Genomic DNA, 26,816 nt, shown 5'->3' with positions numbered 1-26,816 from the left:
TACAGTAAGGTAGATAAAATGAGTCAAACTCGCAAACCTCTTTGAAAAACCAGCTCCACCTCAACCTGTTTCAGCCTGTGGTGAAAAATGCATGCATTGATCGATATATCAATTCTAATCTGTCACTAGAACCATTTCTTGCAGGAAAAAAATCTTCGACATTAGATTCTTGTTAACTGGTTTGTTGATCATTCTGCAGCACTTTTATTGATTTGGAATAAATAAGCCTGCTTTCACTCACCATTTTGACTTGTGTTTTGACACGTCTACTTTCGTCTTCCAAGATGGATGAGTACACAGCATTAGCGTGATAGAGTCTGATTTAATGATCTATGTATCACATCTCTACACAGAGAGTTTGTTTCAGTACATTTATCTATTTGTTCCTAATCAACAGGAGATGTGTATTCTGTCACCTCCTTGGCCTACGTGAACTGGGAGTCAAGTCTTATCCAAAACCCAGAGGATGTTTAAAGCATTTTAGGGAGTCAATAATATTTGCCCAGAGGCGATATATTTCAAATTCTGTTTTTGGCCAAATGCCTTCCCCCCCTGGCACCAGCAGCCTCTGTATTGTGAAGGGATATCACTGCATTTAAGAAAATACACTGCTGTAACTGGGTCAATCTGAGGCAATCAGAAAGAAAATCCTTCACAGCGAATAAGAGAACCATCAAAAATATTCTTGTTTTTAATCTCACAATTCGACACAGATGGAAAAAAACTAGACCCATGAGTGGAGATATATTGTGATAGTAAATTAAGAAAACGGCAGCATGTAGTGAATGTTTTGGACCACAGTGTAAATTGGAGTGTGATTGACTTTTGCTGTATGAAATATTTTTTAGAAATCCAAAATACAGTACTGTACTCTAAATATGAGCTGCAGACAATTAGCTTAGCTTAGCACAAGAACTGGAAATTGGAAAATAAAAGATCAGCACTATGCCAAAAGCTACATAAATAAATTCCCCTCCCAGCACCTGTAAAGTTCATTGATGGACACAAACCTGGACCAGTATCTTCCCAAACCCTCAGCTGGTTCTAAACATGTGCTGTATAAAGAATGGACGGTTAAATACCTCACCTCAAGTGAAGCAAAAAGATTTAGACCTTCCCCTGCGGTCTGGCTGTAATATAGGCCATACACTCCGCCTCCTCAATGTTAACAGATGGATATTGGTCAAACTTTAATTTTCTCAAAACCAACTTTCACCCTGATTGTTATTATCACTCAATTTTTCCCGAGAAGTTTCTTGTTTACTTGATGCTTAAAACAGCATATAATGCCAAATCTCTGTTAATGAATGTGGCACCAGCAGCGGCATGTGCACTGGATTAGCAAAGTAGAGCAGAAACAGCAAAGAGAAAATTCAACACAAAAACTAAAATAAGAGTCACAGATGGAAATTGTACTTTCAAGGGCATTCTTAGAAATCATTTTGCAGCAGGTTAAATCGTAAAATGTCATTTCATGTTTTTTATTTATTTTTAATTCATAAAGAGGATGCTTTATGGGCTATGTTCTTTTACCAAGGATGTCTTTGGACATAATAATTGAAGCAGTCCTTCTGAAAAAAGATCCAACTCAGCAGTGGTTTAGAAGTGAAAGATATTTCAACGGCTATTTGTAAGACATAGATTCATCGTCTTTGTCCAGTCGACGTTTTGGTCGTTACAACACCCCAGAATACTTAAAACTCCTTCACTTGGGGAAAAGACTCACTCACAACAATGTATGGCGATGAAATGTCTTAAATTTAAAGGAATCTGAGGATTACGATGAGATGAAACATGTTCCAGTATGTGTTCATTATTTTAGACAAAATGTTGCCTGTTTTGCATTACAACCAGTTGGTATTCATTTAATTATGGGAGTCAAAATGTGAGCCAACCTTACACTTAACTGTTTAAAAAACAACAAAGAAAACAAAGTAGAAAATCATCCAGAAACATTAGTTTTGTGGAAGATCTCTCTTTACTTTTCATTAATGTGCTCCTTCCTTTCCACTGATGTGGTTCATAGTATACATTACATACTATGACTTTATTTTACCGCATTAGTACCCCCGAGCTCAACATGAGAGATAGCAATATTATGTCCACCGACGCTGATCTTCAGGGACGGTAATTCCAATTAATGCCACAACATAAGTCATATAATTATGTCCCCAGAGACCTGTTATGTGTGTTGCAGGTAAATGAGGTTCATAACGTGATATATAATGCATGTTGTTCGAGGATCCCGTACTAATTAAGAGGAGTTGTTGGCAGGAGCCTCTTGTTACTGGTTTGATGCCTTGGGAAATAAAAGCCAAAAGCTGATTATTAAGGCGGCAGTAGGTGTCATGTCAGTCTCTCAAAACAGATAAAACAGATTCAAAACAAGCATTGGAAGATGTCATAAAATGCACTCTGAATTCAGATGGTATTTATGAAAATGATCCCCCTGCACAATTGATAACATATATTTTACATAAGAGTCCACATTATGTATTTAAAGTAATTACTGAATGACCCGTTTAGTTTTTCTTAGAATTATTTGTAGTTGTTGACAAAGTGCAGAACACTTGCCCTTTAATGTTGGGGGGGTTATTTAGTGTAGCCCTTGAGCAAGGCACCAAACCCAACCAGCTCAGGAGTGCCTGACTGGGCAGCCCCCTCACTCTGACTATCTCTATTTATGCATGTCCAGGATCCTTTTTGTGCTTGTGTTTCTGTCAGCCTATGTGGACATGTCTCAACAACAGAGTGTAAAACTGAATTTCGACTTGCAGGATTAATAATACATATCTTGCAATGAGCCTAGGCGCCTAATGCAAACAATGTTCCGCTGTCACAATAAACCATTACAACATGACGTGTCTCACTGAACTATGTTTGAGGTAAAATTATGTTTGAAATATAATGCTTAGAATTTTGAACTATTTGTTCAGCTTTGTTGCCTTTTTCTTCAGCTTTATGTTCTTAATAGTCTCCTGTTAATAAGACCATAGAAGAAGAAATCCACTTAAGATGATTCTGTCTTTAATTTTAACCACCGAAACCTTGGTTTTTATAAACGTCCTTTAATAGAAAGTTAAATGAAACATTTTGGTAATGCACTTGTATACAGCAAATGGTAAATGTCAGTCAGTAGCTGGTTAGCGTAGCTTAGCATAAAGACTGTAAACAAAGGGGAAACAGCTAGCCTGCTTCTGTCCAAAAGGAGATCATTCTGAATTCCTCAGAATCTCACTGATCAACAAGTAATGTGTTTCATGTTTTTAAATGGAAAAACCTACGGAAACCTTGTTACGATTGACAATGAGTATGAAAATGATTGAAAGAAAATGCTCTCTGTTTAGACCAGAAAAGAAAAAGATGTTACTCTGAAACTCTTAATTAGAAGAATAAATGTACACTCATTTCCCAAAAATCTAACTTTCAGGATGTTTTATTTATGCTGCATGTCATGATCACATACTGACTCATGGTGATTTCTAAATAAGCAGAAGAAGAACATGTCTCTCTGAGCTAATTGGTTACCCATCTGTCAGAATATGTTGTTAGTTAAAAATCATTTTCCAGTTTTTTTAGTGTCCATCGTGTCCTTGGATTGCAAATGACAAAGAACAGGTTCATGACGCAATGTCAACTCACAGTCTTTATCATCTACTCGACGATGGAGAAGAAAACAAACTAGCAGAACAAAACAAAGGGAAAGCACCTCTCGGCGAAGCAGTCACAGGACTTTGAAGTTATCTAACATGTCTTCAGAGAGACTGACTTTGATGTTCAGAGGACTCTTCTCACACAGTGACACATTCCCCTGAAAATAATTGTCAAGCGTGTTCCTCAGCACATATACTGCCCCGCAGGCAGCACAGACATGAACTCTTGTTTGTTCTTTGTTCAGAAATTCTTCTCACTATTTTATGAACTCTTATTGTTCTGCGTCATGACATGCGGAGGTAAGAAAATGACATTTTTTCAGCTCTGCATACTTTCATACACAGCATTTATTTATCTGTTGATGTTTGGATTACTTCTTTAGTTTCTTCATTTATTATCTATCACTTGTGTATTGGGTTAGTAGGCTGTCTTCCAAAAACTAGAGATGTTTGTTAGTTATCAATCCGTCATTATGAATTAAGGAAGATGTCAATATTCCTTTCTCAAAGTAGGCAGTGCTACATTTGTTGTTATACTTGCACATTTGTCCAATATAACGGTTTTTATTCTCCATTATTCACTAGACGATGAGAAGTCCACTAAACCACTATGACATCACCCATTCAGTGTTTAGTTTGTGGATTCTAGGGTCAAGATTCACAAACCTGAATCAGATTTAACATTAAAGACAGATTCAGTAGCTTTTTCTTCAAAGTAAAATATTGACTTATCTAAAAGTAATGCCGCTCAATCATCACTTTTGGGTCATGTGTGTTGGTGACTGTGTCTGCAGAGACCCTATCCTGTATTTTGATGTTTTGTGTTGTTTTGGTTCACTCAGGACTTTTCTGGGGTTGGGAGTGGGTGTATTTGACAGCCAATGACAGCGCACAGGTGAGTTTAGGAGTGGATACAATTCAGCAACTGAACGCCATTGCGATGAATGCAGATGTGGCAGCAAAGAAGTGGAAATGTAATCACAGTAAGGCGAAACACCAAGCAGATAAAGCTCGTTCAAAAACCGGAACGAACCTTTGGTCGGCTTTCACTCCCGGACGCAGAGTTGTCCTGCTTTCTGTTGGACAGGCAGGTGGCAAACACTGGCAGTTAGCTTGTGCTAGCATGTTTATTTATTGGCTTTACTATTACAACAAATCTAAAAGGCCTATTATCAGGTGGATTGCAGTGTAGCTACAAACCTGCACATTAAAGTCCTGCAGTGGGGATATGCTTCTGGTGCCAATGAGCCCAGGAAGTGGGGCCCGGTTTGAATCTCGTGTTTACAAGCTGCATGGACATTTCTACTGACTCTACCTTTAAAGATGTGATAGCATTAGTACCCAGAGCCATGGACACATAAGAATGTGAGACACTTGGGCATAGGTGAGTGATATAGACTTCAGTTCATATACATTTTTGGTTTGTACTGTTGGACTAGTCTCCTTTTCCCATGACAAACTTGGACATGTTATTTTGAAAAAGAATATTTTGTCAGTTCTACAAAGACAAAAATTACCTGGGATGATTACCTTGATCAGAACTGGATAAAACTCAACCATTCTACACTGTAATGAATCCTCTCTAAATGTAGATTGCAGTCTTTGGATTGGACAATTTCACACCCTAATGACTTCTTGGAAGATTTTAAATCAACAGAAAGGAAGAAAACTTTAAAAAGAAGAAAAGAAAAACAGGAAAGTAGGCAGACACATCCAGGATGAGAGTGCAAAAGAAAATCCATAAAGACTAAACAAAAAGACATACATCCAAAAAGTAACAGCAACTAAACATAGAAAAGAGTGATAACTGAAGTGTAGACAGGTGAGCAGGCGGGTGGGAAAGGTCAGGGCACTGATAGACTGATCTGAACAGGAAACAGGTGCATACACGGAGAGAGGGGGGAAAGTCAGAGAGAATCTGGTTAAGAGGCGGAGAATGGCAGGGGACCTTGAGAAGTGTGATTGTCACTGTAAGGGGGAACCGTCTTGATCTATGTTGCCAGACGTTTCCCTGTTCAGATGAGAGAGAGCATTGGTTCCCAACCTAGGGGTCCGGGCCCCCTTAGTAGGGGCGCCTGAGATCTGGGGGAGGGAGTGAGGCTCTGTCTGCTCTGAGGTTGTCAAAATTAGATTTGCAAATATTAAATCAAATCAAATCAAAGTGTGTAGGCATGTTCTGATTTTATCAATGAAAACTATCCTAATTTATGTTCACTTTTGAAAGCACTGTGTCACTGTTTTTTTCATGTGGTCCTGCGGGGGGGGGGGGGGGGGGGAACCACTGAGATAGAGCAAAGACTCATCAATAACACGTAGCAATGCCTTAAAGTGCACTCTGCTTTTATTTACAAACTGAGCATCAGTCTGCGTTGGGGACGACTTAAGATAAGCCAGTGAGACCATAAATTTATTAGTAAAGTTTTTATTGAGATAATAATCTGACTGAGGACCGGTTGATGACATGTGGAGGCTGTGTCTGTGGCAGAGTTTTACTTCAAGAACTGTTTGTGATGAAAGAGAATAATTGAAGCTTTTGTCCCATCAGTTGCAAGGTAAACTTAAATTCAGTGGTCATGATGAACGCAAAACAGCTTGGTGATGGATGTCCTTGCATTGTTTGTGGCAAAAGTGTTGGCAGCCAAACAATGTCGACTGGCTGACCTCATTCAAATTAATTACAGCAAGGGGACGAAATTAGCACCTGCCACCTGCCAAATACTGGTTACATTTTGGCTTTGGTGTGTAAATATGTCAGCTCTACTGCCAGCATGGCAGAATGTCTCTTTTTCCATTTCAATATATTGTTTATAAGAAGCAACCTTTAAGGTACAAACAGTCAGGGACATAGGATGCATGATAGATTTCATACCCTACGTTTAGGTCAGCGGCTTGTTGGTTTAGAGTTCAAGACTGTGCTATTTAAAGTATCAGATGTTACAGACAAATGGACTGAGAGTTGGGCTTTTTTCAGTGGTCTGCTATAGCAGCAGTTGAGGAAAATCTCAATTTCAGGCAATAAAGTTGGTGCTTTTTTTTTTTTTTCAATCTGAACTAATGTCCGTTCGACCATGTCGAGGTTCCAGCTTCTAGACATCCGAATCATAGCTCCATTTTCAATTGGAAGGTAGATTTCATCTTTCAGACAAAATGGGGGGGAAAAAAAGTTTTTAGGCTTGGCTATGAATGCTGAGTGACCTGCATGCATGTAGGGTGCAGAATCAGGGAAACATCTTTCAGCCTTTAGATGAACAAAAGTGTGTTTGAGTTTGTTCTCTGCCCCCAATGATGCCGCTCATAAATCATATCGAAATCACATAACAAAAATCATTACAAGTGAAGGAATGAGCACACAGTGAAAACTTCGCTGAGCTCAGCTCATATGTTGATGCTCCTCCAAAGGCCTGATCTACGCACATATGAGAAGTTCTTCGGAACATCCTCCAGTAACTCCGCTTCAGATATGGCCCTTGTCAAATATAACCCTACTCTTTGAAAAAAATATACTTTCTGTGTACTTTGAAGATTTGTACAAGAGCAAAAATGTCAAATTGTAATCAAAACTCATGCAGTTTATTGACAGATTACCCACACTGGATTTTATTTTTCCTCCCTACCCAGCCTGCCAGAAGATCTGCTCTAAAAGGAAGCGTTTTTCTTTCCGTGTGTGCTGTTTTCATCTGATGGGGAACTCTGGAGTCACAGGTCTACACTGTTTCTGTGTCCTTCTAAGCGCGGCCATCACATATTTACATTTCATTGCCCATTTTTGCGTCAGTGACAGCTGTGGCAGGGGAGAATTTAGCTCATATTTTATTGAAGCAATCTGCAGCTATCGAGGTTGACTCAGAAACTTGGCAGGTCGTCTAGAAACGGGTACTTTTTAATTCATTATTTATCATGTCCCTATGACACACACACACACACGCACACAAGCTTGCACAGTGCTGCATTGCTACTGGGGTACTGTGTGTGTGTTTTATTCCACAGTAGGATAGTGAGCCAAGCCAGAGGATTTGCCCAGGCATTGTGTCTTTGTGTGTCTGAGTGTGTGTGGGCACGCATGTGGGTGAATTTTTAATTTGGATCCCCTGGTCCACATTCAATCCATATTTTTCTTTTATTTGGTCACTAATGAGGCTCCTTTTCTCAGTTCAAAGAAAAGAAAATGCTTTCAAGTATCACTGCAACTTTGGGGCTTGTTTATCAGCATCATTATTAACTCATTGGGAAAAGACGCAGTTGATGTTGCATCGTTTATTGCATTAGCCTTCAAATAATGTTATTCCGCTGCCGGACTCGAGGACAGGTTACGTCTCCTGCACCTCTGTGCTTCTCGTACTGATTGACTGTGAAATGACCTCTTTAGTTGTAATGTGGTAAAGTGAAACATAATATCTGTGTAGCAGCCTAAGCTCAATGACTCATGCAGTATTAGCTTTGCTGCTTCCTCTCAGCATGCAGAGGCAGTTGTAGTTGTTTTCACATGCCCATTATGCATGCTTGTTGATGCCTCAAGACATAGTTATTTTTTTTCCTCTCGCTCGCCTTCATTTTCAGCCCAGCCTCGACTGATGTTGCACTGAATTGCGTGAGCCAACTTTGACCCCTTGATGTTCCTTTGAAGAGGTCCCCAGTATAGGCTTGTTCCCTCTCTGTCTCTGCAGGGCCAGGGTACCCTGCTACATAAATGACCAGCCTGGACTGGAGCCCCCTTTACCTGATGTGTCAGTGTGACACTTTGTTGCTTTCTATGGAATGATTTTCTCCCTGTTTTTTTTTTTTTTTTACAGGCCAGCATTCTTGAATTGCACTGCAGCATTGCTGACAAAATAGTTACCTACCTCAACCTAGAATCCCCCCCTACACACACACACACACACACACACACACACACACACACACACACACACACCTCCTCACACATTTCATTTCTCTTTATGGATTCAAAGCCAGTCTTCTCCGGCTCCTTTGTTCGCCACTCCAGGCTGGGCTCAGATCCTCTCTGCTCTCTGTAAGCCCGCTCTGCTCTGTCATCAGGATTACAGGCTGTGCTGTAGCAGATTAATGACTGACAACTCTACACTCCTCTCAGCATTGCAAGGCACACACAGAGCTACCAGGAGGACGCGTGTGCCTGGTTGTGAGGGAGAGAGGAACAACTGCGGGGGAGATAATTCATTGTGTTGGTCTGTGAACAATATGTTAGCTGTGAGGTTGTGAGACGGTGAGAGCGTGCGTGTGTAAATGTCTTGCTTATTTTGAAGCTGTGGTACGTGCAGCGAAGGCGTTTAACCATCTACACCTCAGGATGGAAAGATAATGTCCCCCATGATGTAAAAAAATAGATACATCACATTTTTCTTGCATAGGGTCAATTCTATGCGGGTATCTGGGTCAACAATGACGTAAACTGTATTTTTACATTTACTAAAAATCATTACATATATTTAATAATCCAAAATGACTTGGAGTTCACTTGTCCTGACCAGAGAACAGGACCTTGCAAGCAGATAAGCATTGCATTCTTGTTAACCCCCCCCCCCCCCCCCCCGTGATTTTCCTGCTGCCCTCTCTGCTGTTGTCCTGGAGATTTAACCCCCCTCCTCCCCCCTTCACCCCCAATATGATAAACATTCTCAATCAAACATAAAGCAGAAATATGTGGAGTCAGACAGACAGACAGACAAAGACATAGATAATGAAACGTATCAGCTTTTCTTGTGATTAGAAAAAGCAGCGAGGCTCCGTCGCTGGCTCCATAATTCAACAAGCCACCAGTAACAAAAGAGTGAGTTACAGCATTTCCCCCTCAAACCAGCGTGGGTGGTTACGTCCTGCACTTATTTATTTTCACAGGCTTTTGCTTATGTTTTGTTCACAGAATTGTTCCCAAGTTTTACAGCCCACCACGGTGACTCTAAATTCTGAGTGTCATCCACACAACACAGAACTACAGCTAACAATTAGGATAGCATCCCATGCCTGCTAACCTTTAAATGTGTTGCCACTCTCCTCTCTGTTCTACTGGACTTTAAATATCTCTTTCTCCCCCTGGTGTTTAACATTAAAAACTTTCTATTCCACTAGTTTCATAGCAATAACCCCTTTGTTTGTGATAGTGTTTTTTCCAGATGAAGTACTTATTTCATGTTTGCTATCAGTGTAAAAAGAAAGTAGAGACCTGTTAGTCTCTATAAAGGAGGTTTTTTCCTCAATACTAGCAAAATGGCTGATTTTTTTTAACCTGTGATCTCATATTGAGACCAACCAGGATTCATGAAACATCACCAAATTAAAGATAACATCAGAAGCACTTTGCAAGTGATTCACCGGATAAAACAGGATAAAACTGCAGCAGTCATGCTGGCTTCAGATGCAGAAAAAGCTTTCGACTTCGTCAATTGGTCATCTCTGTATAAAACTCTGCATAAATTTAAATTTCATTATAACTTTATACAGACATTTCAAGCACTTAATAACAAGCGGACAGAAAGAACAAAAAACGAATAGCTCTCTTACAGAGTTCTTTGAGTTGGGGAATGTGTGTCGACAGGGATGTCCCATTAGTTTGCACTATAGAGCCGATGAGTCAGCTGATTAGGTAAAATGACAAGATACATGGAGTATCTATGGCAGGAGAGATTATGATAGCAATGTTCACAGACAAAGTTCTGATATATCTCATACAGCCAGACCAATCACTCCCTTCATTAATGCGAATACATGTAAACCAATTTTTTGGGTTGATATCAGGATACAAATTAAATACTCATAAATCCCAGCTCTTAACATTTAATTATAAAGCAAGCCAACACTTTAGAGAAAAATAAAACTTGCATACAGATCGGAGCCTGGCATGGCCTCAAAATGTTTTCATACTGTACACATTTCTTTTTTAACCTGTATAAAAAAGAAGTGGGAATGTGAGGCTAACTTTGCAATGTCAATTGAGGACTGGGAGAACTTAAATGATAAGCAATGGAAGTCTACTTAATTATTGTCCTGGAGAGAGCAATTGTAAAAACACTGTTAGATTCTTTATTACACCGACAAGCACACAGCGGGATAGACAGCCTGCTGGAGAGGGTGTGGGACACTGAGAGCTATTCATAATCATGTCTTCTGGGATTGCTCTGTGATTAAAAGTTACTGGAAGACAGACAGAGGCAGCATGAAAAAAGTTTTAAAAATGAAGACAGATTTTTGGTTTAACAGTCTCATGTCAAGCTCTGGGCTTTTCCAATGCATACATGTAAGGTAATGTTGGTAAGCAGTAAAAAGGCCATCCAAAAAAAGGATTATGTCGAGGACCACCTGCAAAAGGAGATTGGTTCAATTTGATTCATGATATTTTTGTAGTGGAAAAATGAACATTTTAAGAGTGATGTAGGATATTTGATGAATGTTTGAAGCGATCGATTGAATAGAAATAGTGAGCAGACACAAGCTGATAGACATGCAAAGACAGAGATCATGATACAGATAAGTTATCGCAAGCAAAGCTGCAAGGCAAAATAGCTTGTTCTGCAACATTTCTTCATAATCCAACAAGCTAGCCGCAAAGTTAGCCTCGTAATTGGCAGCTGTTTCCGCTTTTCGTGCGTTTTGCCTGAAATCTTTTACACAAGAATGGCTTTTTGATTGCCAGAAAGCACGTCTGAAAACGGGTTCCAGAGTGCAAACCTTTGAAAACAGCACCATCACTGTTGTCGTAAAACCATGGCGATATGCAGTTCCTCTGAAAACTGAGACTTTCCCACATGTGCATTATGGTCCCAGTCAAAAGCCATGCACAGTTAGGTTAACACTGTATGTACTGCAAACTCTTTTGAATTTACTGTAGCCTACCGCTTTCATTTTTCTCCTCAACAACCCTTTCTAGACTATTTACTTGCGCCTACCATGACTATGAATTCTTTCATTTACCAAATGGGGTGTTGGAAGCTAATGTGGGTTTCCTGAAGTTTCAATACCTCTGATTGTTTTCTACTTGAATCATGTTCATTTTAACAGTTTTAGGAGCATCAGTTGTGAAGAAGCTTCTGCGGATGTCTAGTTTTCTCATCTGGACATATCCATGCTCTTGTACTCATATGATGAGAGCCCAGCTAGAGAAAGAATAGTGTGCTGGTTCCATAATTATACCGATACATTTCCCCTCAAAAAACCCTTCTCAGCTAAAACAAAACAGCGTCTCTTTAATAATTTCTTTGTTTGAAGCAATTGTGGAAGCTGGCAGGAGTTGTGCAAATCCAGACAAGCAGGCAAACAAACTGAGAGCTATCTGTTTCTGAAGTTTGGCATTAATTAGGCCATGATCCCGTACCACCTTGGAGCCTCATAGAAGCAGCTTATGTGTGTCATGAATTACTAAGTAGCAATATTTAGGGCTTCTCTTGCAGCCATCAAACAGCTGAGGCTGAATTTCCTGAGACTTGCCCTCGAGTGTCCAGGAAAGTGGGCTGCCTCAGCCGCCATCTGAAGACTTAGAAAACGTCCCTTCTTTGAATGTGTATGTGACATCTTAGATATCTATGTCACATCTGTTGCACATGCACAAGGCTTGTGACTAGTTATTGGTATTGGGTAATTGGTCACAACAGTTGTTGGTCTTCCAGTAAGAATTGGCTGAAGGGATGTATTATCTTGTACTTTTTCCTAGAGTTGACTTTAAGACAAGTTCAGTCAAAACGTTCAGCAAGGACGCTTTGGATCTATGAAAGCCTTAGGTTCAAAGGGAACAACTTCTTTGAGATTTCTATTGTTTAGAACAACAAGTCTCTTAATAACTGCACATTCTGTAGCAGAACTTTTTGTTCTCATTTTTTATCTCAGGGTTTCTGTCTGAACTATTTACTGCTAGGACAAGGAAGAAAGCGAGGACTATCCAAGCTCCATCATCTCTTCTGTCAGATGGAGCCACTGAGCTCTTGGAGGCGCTATAGAGTTCCTCTGGCAACGACCATCAGTTACAGGGCATTGTTTTCTTTCTTTTTTTAAAGATTTATTGTTTGGCTTTTTTGTGCCTTTAATGGAGATAGGACAGTGGATAGAGTCAGAAATCAGGGAGAGAGAGTAGGGAATGACATGTAGGAAAGGAGCCACAGGTGGGATTTGAGGGCTACCCGCTTGGAGGACCAAGGCCACTGCGCCACCAGCGCCCCAGGGCATTGTTTTCAACAAGATGAGTACCTGACATTCATCTTCTTGGTTTATTATGCTGATTAAAGTTCGTTATTCCATCCTTTATCCTGTAGGATTTCCAATGCAGGACTTCGACATGTATTTGAGCTGTTGGGATTGTGACCAACACAAGAATGTTATTACATCATTTATTCTCACTTCAGCTCAGTTTAGACCTTCACCAACTCCAACCAACCAAGTAATTATGAAGCTTTTTAGTTTTAAATGCTACCGACAAAGTTATGTTGACACTGACTTTGACTGTCTGCTTGTTTGTGCTCAGCAGGTAGTGTTCAGTGGGTTTTTACAGTTTATATAACAGCTATGGAGGGATAAGACAATGATTTCAGAGCAGTGAGCGTGAAAAAAGCCAAATATTGAGCTCACAAAAGCAAAATGGAGCTGCAGATGTGGGGGGATAATTATCTGTAGGCTCATTACAACAAGCAACAACTATGTAATTTCTATTGTAAAACATTGCTCCTTTAAGTTAGGCATCTGAATAGTCTCAGGAATGACCTTAAATATGTTGAACCCAGATTGAAAACAAACACAAGCAGCTGTGGTAAAATACTTTTATAGAGCAGTAATCCATATCTGAAATATAGCATCCAAGCAGAATAGCCCTGATATGAACAGAACTCAACTCACTCATTTTCTCCATTTATATATGCTTCTTATGCAAATATGTTCATTTGTGTGTTTGTGTGGGTGCTGTGTGTGCATGTAGACATGTGTAGTACTTTTTCATCAATTACAGTTTCATAAAAGTTTTAAATACAGGTCATGATTATTCTTTTTTTTTTAAATGTCTCTGGATATAAAAGCTGGTGTTCTGACCCTCATTAGTCCATTAATGAAGATGAATACTCCCTCTCTGTCTTTTCTCTCTTTGCCTATAAACTTTATTCGTTTCATATTTCATAAATATTCTCCATCTCTCTTCTGTATTGCCTCTTGTACTGTGCCCCTTGCCCCCTTCCACTGGCTATATATTCTCTTTATATCTCCTAATTGCTTCCTAGCTGTGACTCATATGTGGAGTGAACTTTTGCTTTTATTTGACTTCAGCACTTTTACTTCCCTGCACAAGTATCAAACTTATAAGTGCTGAAGAGGCTGATTTTAAGAGCAGCATCAACATGTGTTCCCCCGTCAACCATTCCCATCGACTCCAACAACAACAGCTACAATCTGAACCTTTGTTACTCTCCTCCTACCTCACTTTTATGTTTGCATTTTAATTCTCCACTTCACGCCACGCTTGTGTTTTTAATCACATCTCCATGGTTTTGTCTTTTTCTTTTGAAAGAAGGTTAAGCAGTGCATTAGAGTATCAAAGTGTCTTTTGCTCCATCGTGTAGTTCTCAGAGGAACCAGAAACATTTCTTCCTGTTCTTCTTGGTGGTGGCAGGCGGTCGCACTGGCTGAGGAGAGTCTTGTTGGTGGGGCGTAGGGGGCTGGGGAGTCGGGGGCTGTGGCATGCCCTCGGGAGGGTCGCCCACCTTCCATGTGCGGACCACCTGCCCCTCCTGCAGACGGAAGTCGTGCTCTACACTAGAAGGAGGAAGAGAAAGAGAGACAATGCAGGAAAGTGTCAGTTATGTGTTTGAATCTGCAGTCAGAACAATGCTGGACTAAATACTTACACATCGCCTATTCTCCAAATGCTCAAAAAGAGTATTGGTTATCCTATAGAGTTTCACCTAGCCTCATCCTACTGTGCTGTGATTGGCTAGTCCTCTTTGCCTTACGGTTTGAATTAGAGGTCAAGCTATTTTATCCATAAGTGGGCTGTGTCTGTGCCTCCTGAGTGAAAATCCGGTTTTTGACTTATTCATCAACCCTGACCCCCTATGAGCCCCCCCCCCCCCCCCCCCCACCTCTATTCTTTACGGCTGCCTTTCTCAGGAAAAAACTTTCAACAAAAAACGCTTTCCTTGCTAATCAGTTGCACTGGGATAGAAAGAAGAAATAACACAATTTTTCACACGATACTGTATGTGTTTCTGGTCAACTGGTGGAATTCATTTCAATATTCATACTCGCTTAAGCCTCTTTAGTTTTTGATCACCACTGAGTCCTGTAGGAAATATCTGGCTCTTTAACAGCTAAACGCTTAAACAGGTTTGAATGTGTTTCCTCTTATAATCCTTATTTTACCGTTTGTCCGAATTTAAGTCTCTTATTTGTATTGCATTGTAGGATCTGTATTTGCACAGCATCACTATTTCTGTATATTTTAACTCTAATTGCTTCTGATTTAATCCCAAAAGCAAAGCCAGGGACAAGGGATGCGAAATGACCCATGGCTGTATTCCTGTATGCATGACATCTACTTTGTATTTTACATATGAAGCAATGCTCATTTCATGTGTCCCTGCTAAGCAGCTAGGATTCAGTTGTTCTTTCGACAACTGTCTTTGAAAACAAGCTCAACATGCAGCCAAAAGCATCACTATTGGAACTCTGAAAGTTAACTTTAAACAACCCATGGCCAGACAGCTAAATCAAAAAACTGGAACTTTCTATAACGCTCCAAAATGCATTGAACGAGCTGCAGATCCAGGTGATAACTTTCTGTAAGTTTGCCACAAGGATCCCATTCCATTTAATTCCACCGAGCACTAAAAATATTCAATCTTTAAACTTTAAACATGACAGAAATAAAGTTGAAGGACAGTTCAAGACACGAGAAAGAAGTCCACTAAAAAGCATCAAGAAAAGATGCTGTGGAGACTCCTGCATCTGCCACTTGGTTGTAGGAAGCTGTTGACAAAGTGAATCATGAGCCGAAACGCTGAGTATCACAGAAACGTTGCAGCACCGGGAGGGATCCCAGGACTGCAGTTGACACGCACATCAAATGAAAAAGTCAGCAAGGTGCATCATCAGTGACATGACAGCACTGCTCGAGGGCGCCACTGCCGAAATGAGACGTGGACCCTGATGCACCTCTGCAGCAGCTATAGGTAAAGGTAAGCAATAATAAATGTATGCATCTGCGATAAAGGAATAAAAACAATATTTGCTCGCTGATTTACTTTTGTCAGCAGTTACATGTTGGATAAGCTTTCCCCCAGTGAACTGAATCTTTTTTTTCCCCTTCTCTTTTCTTTTTTGTATTCTTCTTACTTTGCTGCTATTCTTGCTTATTATGCAGTGGCCTAGTTAGCTGGTGTTTCTCATCACAGCACAGAGGCTGGAAATAAAGAGGACTCCCTCGCTCGAGGAGACGAGGAGGGGAGAGCTGAAGAGGAAGCGAGGAGGTCTGAACTCAGCAGGAGCAGGAGCAGGGCCTGTTGTTTCACATTCATATCCATCTGGCTTCAAAACTCCCACTCCCACGGTCACTCAACCACTTCACTCAAAACAAATGAAACATCAAACTCCAGACGGGAGCACAGTGCAGGCAACAAGTGCGGACAGAGTAAACAGTTAAAAAGTGAGTGGGAACAAAGAGCAGTGGAGTGGAATTCTTCCCTCGGCAATATTTACAGCAGGTAGGGAAAGAAGAGGCTGTATCTAAACCTCTTTGTGGTGGCTGAGTCTGCTTTACAGCAAAGTAAGATAATGAATCTGTCTTGGGGATGACAATGCAATAATATCCCGATAGATTAGTCATGGTACAATATCGCAGTTTTTAAAAATGTTTTTTGTCTTGTCCTGTTTTATTGATAGCTTTATTGACAGCTAAATGGAGACAGAGAAGAGAGTGGGATAGTGATACATCAGAGGGCCAAGCCCTGGAGTCTAACCTGCGGCTGATTCATCGAGTCTGTAGCCTCTGTATATGTGGAGCTTGCTATAACAAAAGAGCAACAAATTATCAACAAATTAGGCGGACATCAGAATCCGTTTAGGGCCTCTGTAATGGCGTGTTTTGCTCTTGCAGCGCTCATGACCGCAGCTTCTAACAAGCACTTATTTTTGCTAGGTTGCGAAAGCGAACTCCCACTTCTGTAGTGAACGTTTAGTCTGTTTGAGAAAGCTCTGTGTGCTTAATATTTACTCATCAAGAAAATATAAAAAATAATGTAAAGGAGTAGTGTCCTGGCATTAGAAGCAGCTTGAGACATGACCCTCCAAATCAAGTAAGTTCTTCTTCGTTGTTGACAAAGCTGATATTAGAAGTCCTCCCTTTCTGGATTCTGATTGGTCGGTGTGACATTGATGAGATGGGCAGTGGTCTAAAAGATAACAGGATGGTCTTCCTTTCCACTTTTGCCAACTGCTTGCTTTTGGTGGATTCATTCTGAAGACTTGATTAATGTTTGGTTGCTCACAAAGAGAACGGTTTAGACCTGCGTCATTTGGACAGTTTCACGAGAAAGCTCTTGTGATGACGTGATGCTGTATGGATAAAACTATTTAACTGACTGATTGTCAAGCAAACATATGGCCTAACTTTCTTCCCCATTTCTAATTCGTCCTCTGCTCATGTCTCCAGTAAAACTTCATTGCCATCTAGCCAGCTGGAATAGAAATTGTTTTAATCATTCTTATGCCAAATTAATAAATCTGGATTGGCTATATTAACTTGATGACATCAAATTAAAGATTTGTAATGCTTGGATTGGTATTAGTGTAACAGAATAAAATTGCCACGCAAAAAAAAACACCACACAATTTCTTTTCCAGCTTTCTGAGTCTGTCTCTGCCGTTCTACCTCCTTGAAATAAACAGTGTAAATAAAGTGTTCCATCCCCAACTCATTCCACAGCCTTCCTGTTTGTGCCACCGCACAGCTCAGTTCCCCAGTGGCTCTAGCTTTGCGTCCGCCGTGTTCCCTCTTTGTGAAAATGAATAGCCCCGGTCCACAGCTCTGCGTGATGAAGGCAACATCGGCGCTGTAGGGAGCTGTCCACCCTCAACCTTAATTATCTGCACGCTGAGCCCACAAACTGTGGCAGGCAGGAAGCTGTGAACCTAACACAGCTCTTTCTGCTGCTACTCCTCTGTCCTCATGCTCACATCGATGCCTTTTTTTTTTTTTTTTTTTTGGGGCTACCGGGAGCACCCATCCTCAGGTGTGTTTTATAGACAATGCAGGCGATAAGTCAGAGGGTCAGAGCTGTGATTTATGCAGTATAGGTTTCTGAGATGGATTGTCAGAGTGAAGGATTGACCTGAGCTTTCGGGCGGCCGTTTCAGGCTCGTTCTAGTGTAACTGAAGTTGAAAGAAATGTGTTTTCACAGTAGTTGCACAGTTATGGCTGTGTGTGCACATCATATTCTGTAAGATAAATCATGTGGCCTTGGAAAACTTAAAATCCCCCTGCAGGTAAATAATGTGTTTTGCTGCATGCTTTTTCACTTGGATGTTTTGACCTTCACCGCGCAGACTGAGGTATACACAGTTTCAGACATTCATAAATTCATTTTCTCCGCGCTCTTCTTAAACGAGTTTTAGGCATATATCTGACAAGCATCATTTTGCAGCATCGCAACTGGAACCGAGGTCAATCATCGTGCAATGTGCAACTTATCAGCATGAGTAGCTGGCGATGTGACCAGTAACATAGACTGTAAATGCTGACATATAGTTAGGAGAAGATGACAGCACTTTAAGCTCCACTGACTTTATTGTCAACGCTCGACCACACTTGGTCTTTCTCAAGGCAAGTGCTATGCAAGTGTCAGATACATAAATACAACCCTGGTGGTAAAACACTGTGAGTGACATCATCAACAAGTTACAAGGGCACACATGAGCTCACAATCATGCTTGTCTGACTTCATTCATTACTCAGTACACTGTATATCCCAGTTTCACATTTTCAAGACCCGTCTGAACGTTTAGGGAGAAATATTAAACCCTCAAATGATCCTATGATGCTTTGTGAAAAGGGGAAAGTAGTGTCCAACGAATATTAATTCACCCAGCACTTCATACTATCATGCATTGCAATGAGGAAAACAAACAATCAAAAGGAGAAAAAAAAGCACAGACTGAATTAAAAGCACAACGAAAAAAAATGGACCCAAAAGTATTCTTTCATTTTACAAATAAATCCACTTAAAAGTCCTTTAAATACAAATTCCCAGATATTGAGTAGAGAGTAGTAATGAACGATTTAATTTAATACCTCTCTGAGGATTCATTTTTTAAGAGAGATTTTTAAGACTAAACCACACAAGCTCATGGTTTACCTTTAAGATCATAAAAAAAAAAAAGGTTGAGAAGTTTCGATTTAAACGTAAAGGCTTCAAGGCAATGGGCCGCATGCTGCATTCACTTTTGCCATTCCAAAAGAAGTTTAACTCGTTTTTTTCATAAAGGGTTAGCACTGGTAGCCTCGTGGTTAGTGTGCCCGCCCCATGAATGGAGGCTATACAGTAGTAGTCCAAGCGGGCAGCCAGAACTCAAATCTGACCTTTGGCTCCTTTAAGTTTTGAAAAATGAAGCCAATGCAGAAGTGCAAAATGCTGCAGTTGGTCGAGTTTCCACTTGAGGCTGGCTCCAGGAGCACCGGAAGTCACATACACCCATTCAAAAAGCAGTTTTTTTTCAGAAGAAATTCACATGCTTACAGCCTGGTTCAAAAAACAAAATAGCTCTGATTAGTTATTGCCATCATGGGCACACAATGTATGGGTATGCTTTTTTTTTTTTTTTTAAACGGCTCCATTTTTATTTCATGAACGATATGTGTTATCCTATGTAAGTTAAGTAGCTAACATGATTGACAGGTTGCTGTCAATCATGAATGGCGGCTGCTGCCGATGAGCCTCCAGAGCCCCCTGCAGTAACAGATGGCTGACGTCACTCAGGCTTCGTCCATTAATATTTACAGTCTATGGTCATTCCTCACTGTCTCTCTCTCCCCGATTTCTGACTCCATCCACTGTCATATCTCAACAATAAAGAAATTTGCAGCCAAAGTGCTTCACATGAAAACATTCAGATTGAAAATAAGAACAGAAATTGAAAAGAGTAGACACAGTTTTAAAAGTCTGAACAATATAACACAGTAAAAACATGTAAAAGGTAAATAATATAAAAGGAGTAAAACGCAGCTTGTGTCAACGATCGAGGAATCAGTGGGTCAGAAAGTTGACTTGGCAAACACAGAGAAAGGATGTTTCAGTCACAAGACATCTTGTTTTGAGTAGTAACTCTTTGAAATAAGAACAATTAGCATATTCATGTGATACTGATCTTACAGTGAGAGGTATGAAGATGTGATCTGAAGAACATTTATGAAGGGAATTTCACTTTTCTTTGGATGAAACAATTCAGACACAAATGATTACACTCGGCAAAGTGTTTTGATACATCTGACAACAAGTCCAGATGGGATCGTTCTTGTCTTTTCTGTATTTTAGTGTATTATACATCTGACTCTTTGTTTAAAAAAGAGTTTCATCAGGGGATCAAAGTGACTCCAAAGTCAACCAAACATCAGCTTGAGAAGTTGATACATCTCACTGTAAAACGTGTATCAGTACACTATCTATTCCCACTGTGTGACCTTACTTTGTTCATGTTTTTCCATCCTTAGAGATTTACTCTTTAAATCTGCTCTTTTTTTTTTTTTTTTTTAATCATTCAGTTTTGGAGACAGCGACCTTGCCCAAGCACACCAACCCAGCGCTTCTCCGGAGGGGATTGGATCAGCAGATTTGTAGTTACAAAGGTTATTCAAGGTTACTCACGACCGTCGTTGAAAACAATTAGAGAATATTGACAGCAGTATCTGAGATGTCTAGAAAATGAGCACTTTGTTTGACATGTACTGCATTCAGATGAGCACACAGGCAGTACAGTGTGCTCACTGTGCTGTAAAATAGGACATTAAGTGCAGTCAGATTGGATACAGGATCAAAAATTTGATAAGCTAAGAGTGTTCTAAAACAGTGTGTTAAAATAATAAGAGAATAGAGGTTGAGCGAGGCGCCGTCTCTCTTTCATCCCTCCATCTATAAAACATTCATACAACAGCAACAGCAGGAGATCATCATTTCTCCTCCATCTCCCCTCCCCTCCGCTTTCCATGAGCGGCGGAGGAGAGACTTTCAGCAGAAATATGGCTGTGCAAAGGCAATCAACTCAAAATATCTTTGCAATTTTCTCCCCTATAGGCTGAACATCCTTAAAAAAAAAAAAAAAAAAAAAAAAGAACATTTCATTTCAGCAGGAATTACAGGAGCAGACAATCTCTGCAGAGAGCCGTTTTCATCTCTGATGAAGATACCACACCCACATATGCACATCTGTGACAAACATACAATTCATACAAATAAATATGAATATGAGCTCCATGACCCTGAAATCCCTCACAACATCTACACATCCTTACACACGACGACCTTTAAATTACTACTCAAGAGAACAGGCTGTCCCCTGAGGCAATTCCCTCTCCTGGGACTATGATTCAGAGATGCTCCCACCAGCTGCTCGGCTGTCACAGAGTATCGAAAGCTGTGGTTTGACTTATAAGATCCTTCTTTAAAACCTGCACCAACACTTAGATTGGACTGATTTGGCATGTGACACTTGTGTTTCCGTTAAAAATGATTTAACATCTTATTCCTTATTCAAGATGTTCATTTATCCAGCTCGGTGTGATTTCGTTCAAATCATCAATTTCAATAAACTCTAAAAAGCTAAACGCTTTAGAGTGACAACGCACCCAAAATAATGATTCTTGCACTGTCATTGTTGTATGTTTTTTTCCATGTATAATGTACTGTATATTTTTTTCCTCTCACTTAGTTAACAAGCCGTTAGTTAAGTAACAGCCATTCTATTCCTCTGTTGCTCTTACAACTCAAAAGAAAGTGATAAATAATGCCTGAGGAAAAGTAGAAGGGTGTGACACATGGGGGTGAGGAGCAGTAGTCTGCACTCTAGAAGTCATTCGTCAGGAGGAGTCTGTGACAAACACAAAGTCTGTGGGAGTTGTTCAGACGTATTCGGGATGGGAAAGGGAATGGTTATTATTTTACGGGCCTTAAGTTCAGTTAAGAAATGTAACTTCATGGAAACAGAGAAAAAAAAAACTGGTTTTGAGACAATTCCACTTTTATCAGGCTGACGTGTTCACAGTGACTGTAATGATGTAATGCAGAAGATAACTTACTGTACTTCAGAGTGTTAGGATGCTAACATGCTAACAATGACAGAGTTAAATGTTCATCCTGATAACACTCTTACTTTTTAACATTTTTACTTTATTTATTTCAATTAATTTCATTTGAATTATTTTTACTTGAACGTAATGTTCAGATTTAATAATTCCAGTGATTTTTTTTTTTGATTTTTTTTTTTAATGTTCTATTTTAATGTTTCTTTTCTTTCCTCTGTCATGATGCTTTTGATGTCTTGTGTGAAGCACTTTGAATTGCCTTGTTGTTGAAATGTGCTGTATAAATAAACTTGCCTTGCCTTGCCTTACTTTTGAGCGTTAGCATGCTTACATTTTCTTATATAGGCTAAACACAGAATACAGCCGGTGCTGATGGGAATGTTGTTAGTCTACAGGCGTCTGTTTAAAGCCTTATTTATACCAACTTTTTTTAAACTAAAATTTATGGGAAATGAAGCGATAACCTAAGTGAGCACAATTTTATCTTGAGGAAGTCTTGGGGAAAGAGTGGGGGAAGGCATGCAGTAGTAGTCCGAGGTCAGATTTGAACCCCCGGTGGCTGTGAGGAGGACTGCAGCCTCTGTACACCTAACTCCTAGGCCATCTGGCTCCCCATCTTGAGGAAGTCTTTGAAATCATTGGCTATCATCTGATTGTGATAAAGGGTTAGTGGGGGGTAGCAGCCAACTTTTTTAGAGGTCTCGCGGTGTAGCCAATGATTAGCTATGAGGACATCAGGCTGAGACTTGGCTTTACTCACCATTGCCACCCATGTAGCTGCTGGCATGGCTATAAAACTTTCAACGAGACAATCACACTAAGTTTTTAAACAGCATCTGATATCTAAAAATGAGTTAATTAAATCAGTATCTCAGGATGACAGGCTTAAAAAACAAAATTGAGCTGCAGATAATTAAGTTGTGATGATGAGAAATTGTCTTACATCTAAAGATAATGAGATAATTAAGGTGTGATCTCAAGCTCGACTCGCAGTCAGCTTGTACGATCAGATTTTGTTTTCGCCAGCGTCACTTTATTGACAGCTGGTGGAGGCATCTGTTGTCTGACTTTGACTGACAGAAGGTCGGCACTGTAGAGTAACCACAGAGCAATTAGAGGAGGTTTTTTTTTTTTTTTTTTTGGAGAAACGGGAAGAAATGAGTAATCTTACATTTCCACACCTCCATTCAACAAGCTTACACAGGCCTGGAGAAAATCCCATCAAGGAAATAAAAGATTCAGAAAAAAAAAAAAAAAGCTTCACTAACAAGATGGTAGACTCAGGCAAGAAGTGATGGAAAACGATGTCTGCAAAAAAAAAAAAAAAAGGCAGAGAGCGATGAGGCAAAGTATTATTTCAGTTTGTATGGCTGGGAGGAGACTGTGTGACAGAGCAAGAAAAGAAAGACACTGACGCTGTAAACATGACTAAGACCTCAGGGACACATCATCATATGATTTATGCTATCCACGGAGGGGCTGACTATGCGATATAATTTATGCTAATCATAGGATGCTAAAAGCTTAAATGCACATCACCCGCAGTCAGATCACATTACACAAATACAACTCTCAGAACACGATGGAACAATATATGGTATTGAAACTATGCGCGCTAACTTAGGGTACAAATATTTTCAAGGTCAATGCATTTGGCTTCAGAACTAAGTGCTGAAGTGCTTGGCAGCCTTTCAAAATAAACAAAGGGAAAACCTGTAGTGGATGAATTTAAATAAGCTAACCTTGTGCAGCTGTAATGTTACAGTCTCCTCCACCACCTCTATCCTACTGCTTGCATCTTTCCATTGTTTCATAATGAATGCCAAATATTTATATTTCCATAGCAATTACCCATGTCATTTTACTAATGTGACCTTATTAGCCACCTCTGGCACTTTCAACAGCGCTTTGTTTTTCAGATTTAAAAAAACAACGGCGCAGCTATTCCCAAGCGCGAGAGAGTGCAGACTTTCACCTTGTTCGTACTTCTTTTCATGTGCATGAATAAATAAAATACAATGTTTGCTTAATAAAGAGACCAGATGAAGAATCTGGCAGGTTTAAGATCAGAGAAAAAAATCCCTCGGCATCAAACACCTTCTTAAATATAGAGCAAGTGAGGTTAAGTTTGATGACAGAGGAAGCACGAGTGAAGGCCGAGGAAGTCAAAGCAGATGTAGGCCAGGAGCTTACAGTCCCATCAGAGTTAGTCTGTATCAGCTTTAGACCTGACCCTCTGATGTGGTGTAGCTCTCAGTGCTTTGTTTACTCTGTGAAGCCCATTGTGCTATGGGAAGACGGCAAACAAAGTGTATAAATGAGACAGGCTCGCTTACAAGAAACCAGCAGCCAAGAGCGAGACTAGCAGTCCAAGTATACAAGATCTGCTCTGTGGAGGGAAGAAAGCTGTTTGCTGTGAATTCACAGTCACAACTGTAGTAATGGTTTACTCTGAGATTCACATTTATTTTCTGTGTTTCTTTTAAGAGCCTGACACACACACACACACACACACACACACACACACACACACACACACACGCACATATCAATCTGTGGTTCATGGTTATAATTATGGTTACAGGCCCAATACCATATTTCTGTGTTGTTCTGGTGCTAATGTGAAAAATTATATCATAGAACATGTTTTTCACAAATTGTTGGGGTGATTTGTAATGGTGTCATTCAGCCCCGTCATTTTGAGTGGGCCGTGTAAAGTCCGTGGCCCACCAACTAGCCCATCCTAAATGACAGGGAGAAAAGAGATTTTACCTATTCATACTTTTATTTATTCACATTGGACATTTTATTTTTTAAATGTAAGGATATAAGCCTTTAATTCTGCGGCTATCGTGTGAAATCTTGGCCAATCACAGGCCATTTTTAGCAGAGAGGGCTACATGTGAAAGACAGAGGTTTAACTTCAATTAGGTAAAAGTCAGTCAGCTTCTAAAGGATGAATGTCCATCATTCCTTCATTGATCTCATCCACAGTGACTGCCACTGCTAGTGTTCAGAGAGCAACGTTTCATCCCGAATGTGACCTGAAAAACTAACAAATCAACAAAGGAATGAACAAACAAAGTGCTGAATGTTCATCTCTTGTCTGATTGTCTCTATATTGTCTTAAACAGACGGTTTCTTTTGAGAATAATCATCTCTCTCTCTCATTAAAAGTGAATGTAGCTCACCCATCGACCAGCTCTTTACCATCCTGCTATCAATATATGAAATAAAAAGAATCAGTCCAGATCATCTAAAACATCTAACAACATTTTCTTACAAAGAAGTGTTCTAAAAAATTGAGGTATTGGTCATCACAACACAGCAAAAAAACCCAAAAAAAACGAGGGTATTATAATTGCATTGGGCAATAAGAGCAACATGCTTTCTAAACGTGTCATTTCATATATGAATAGAAAACAGTGTTTGGAGAGAGAACACCTCGCCTGGTGTAATCATATAGTTTAATGTGTAGTAATAGGTGGTAATAATAATGTAATGAGGAATAATAATGTAAAGTACATGTGTTATGTATTTAATTTGTTAAGATAGCAGCCATCTGATTAGACATTTTTAAGCTTAATTAAGTTTAAACAAAGAGCTTCTTAAAACTCCAATAATTGATTTATGGGCCCCTACTAGCAGCTAGGTTAATATTCGTTGAAATGCTCTAATTGTTTTTCAGCTGTAGTAACATACTAATCTAATGTTTGTTTAATACGAAGCCAGATCCAGCAGCTTGTTGGCTTAGCTTTGCATAGGCAAGTCAAAAAAGAAGTCCTCATTAATAAAAGAGCCAGACTTCTTCTTGGACAAATGTTTAGTATATACATTTATGTAATTAGGGAATTTCTACACTTTAATTGTTGTATTGATTAAACTGAATTTATTTTTAAAAGACATATTACATTTCGCTTGTTGATTTTAAGTGATGTGGTAGGCAGGTTTTTATTACTTTTGTGCTAAACCAGGCCAGTTAATGAATCAATGCAGGCAGACTTATAGTTTATGAAACAGACATGAGAGTGGTATTGATCACAGAAAGAACCAAACCCGTAAATTTGCAGGATAAAAACAGCTGAAACTCACAAAAAAAAAACCCTTTGTGCAGCAGCATGAAACTGCAGAGCTGGGTGAGGTTTCTAGCCCGCTGAGCAGGAAAGCCTGAGCTAGCATGGTTACCCTTCCTTATAATTGTAGGCCATGATCTGCTGAACATGTCACTGCAATTCAGTCCAACTGTAAGTCTGAGCATAAGCAGTTTTAAGCCGTTAAACTCAAGTCAAAGTAGATTTATGTTGATAATAGCTGAGGTCTGGCATTTTGGACATTGGACCAAAATGTCCTGTTTTGCCTCCTGTGTCTGTTTTGGGCTAAATTTAATGCAAAATATGTGATGACGTGTGATTACCAAGTCTGGGCTAACATTCAAGCCAGTACTTTCCTTTTAACAACCTCCCATAATGGCTTTTTATCCAAAACTCAAGAACAAAAGTACTGCGGATTTGACCTCAAAAGTTACCCAGATATAACCCTGATAAATGAAATGTAGTTAGTCAGCTAAGGTGAATTAAAGGGCAAAATGTCATGGCTGGTTACACACAGCACACTGAGGTATTGAGTGATAGCTGCTGATGGATGAGCGGCTACAGGAATGGGAGGCATGTGACGGCAGGGTGGCAGGTTGCCATCTAGAAAAACAAAAACAACAACTAGCAGTTAAGATCCATCCATCTTTATCTGTGTAGCACCCATTCACAAACACACAGGGCTGAGCTCTGCACCCTAAAGTCCAAGCATTGAACCCTCACAGACTTTAATGGCATCAGATGTTCCGTGTGCGAGTCTGGGAGTCCATGAGGCCTTGAGATGATATAAAAATGAG

The 26,816-nt window shown here is 39.9% G+C and overlaps 1 protein-coding gene across 4 annotated transcripts in view; it reads right to left on the bottom strand.

The window, feature by feature from the left end:
- Positions 1–13,397: 13,397 nt before the first annotated feature.
- Positions 13,398–26,816, bottom strand: part of LOC109998478 (mucin-2) — a 38,367-nt gene continuing 24,948 nt past the window's right edge. For all 4 annotated transcript variants that reach the window (XM_065965681.1, XM_065965682.1, XM_065965683.1 and 1 more), the window contains one exon: positions 13,398–14,393. In XM_065965681.1, coding sequence (XP_065821753.1) covers positions 14,204–14,393 — 190 coding nt within the window. In that variant the 3' untranslated portion in view covers positions 13,398–14,203. The remainder of the gene's footprint in view (positions 14,394–26,816) is intronic.

The sequence above is a fragment of the Labrus bergylta genome, chromosome 17 (genome assembly GCF_963930695.1).
Source record: "Labrus bergylta chromosome 17, fLabBer1.1, whole genome shotgun sequence".
NCBI lineage: Eukaryota > Metazoa > Chordata > Actinopteri > Labriformes > Labridae > Labrus > Labrus bergylta.
The sequence above is the reverse complement of the archived record's forward strand: the minus strand, read 5'-3'. Positions and strand labels throughout refer to the sequence as shown.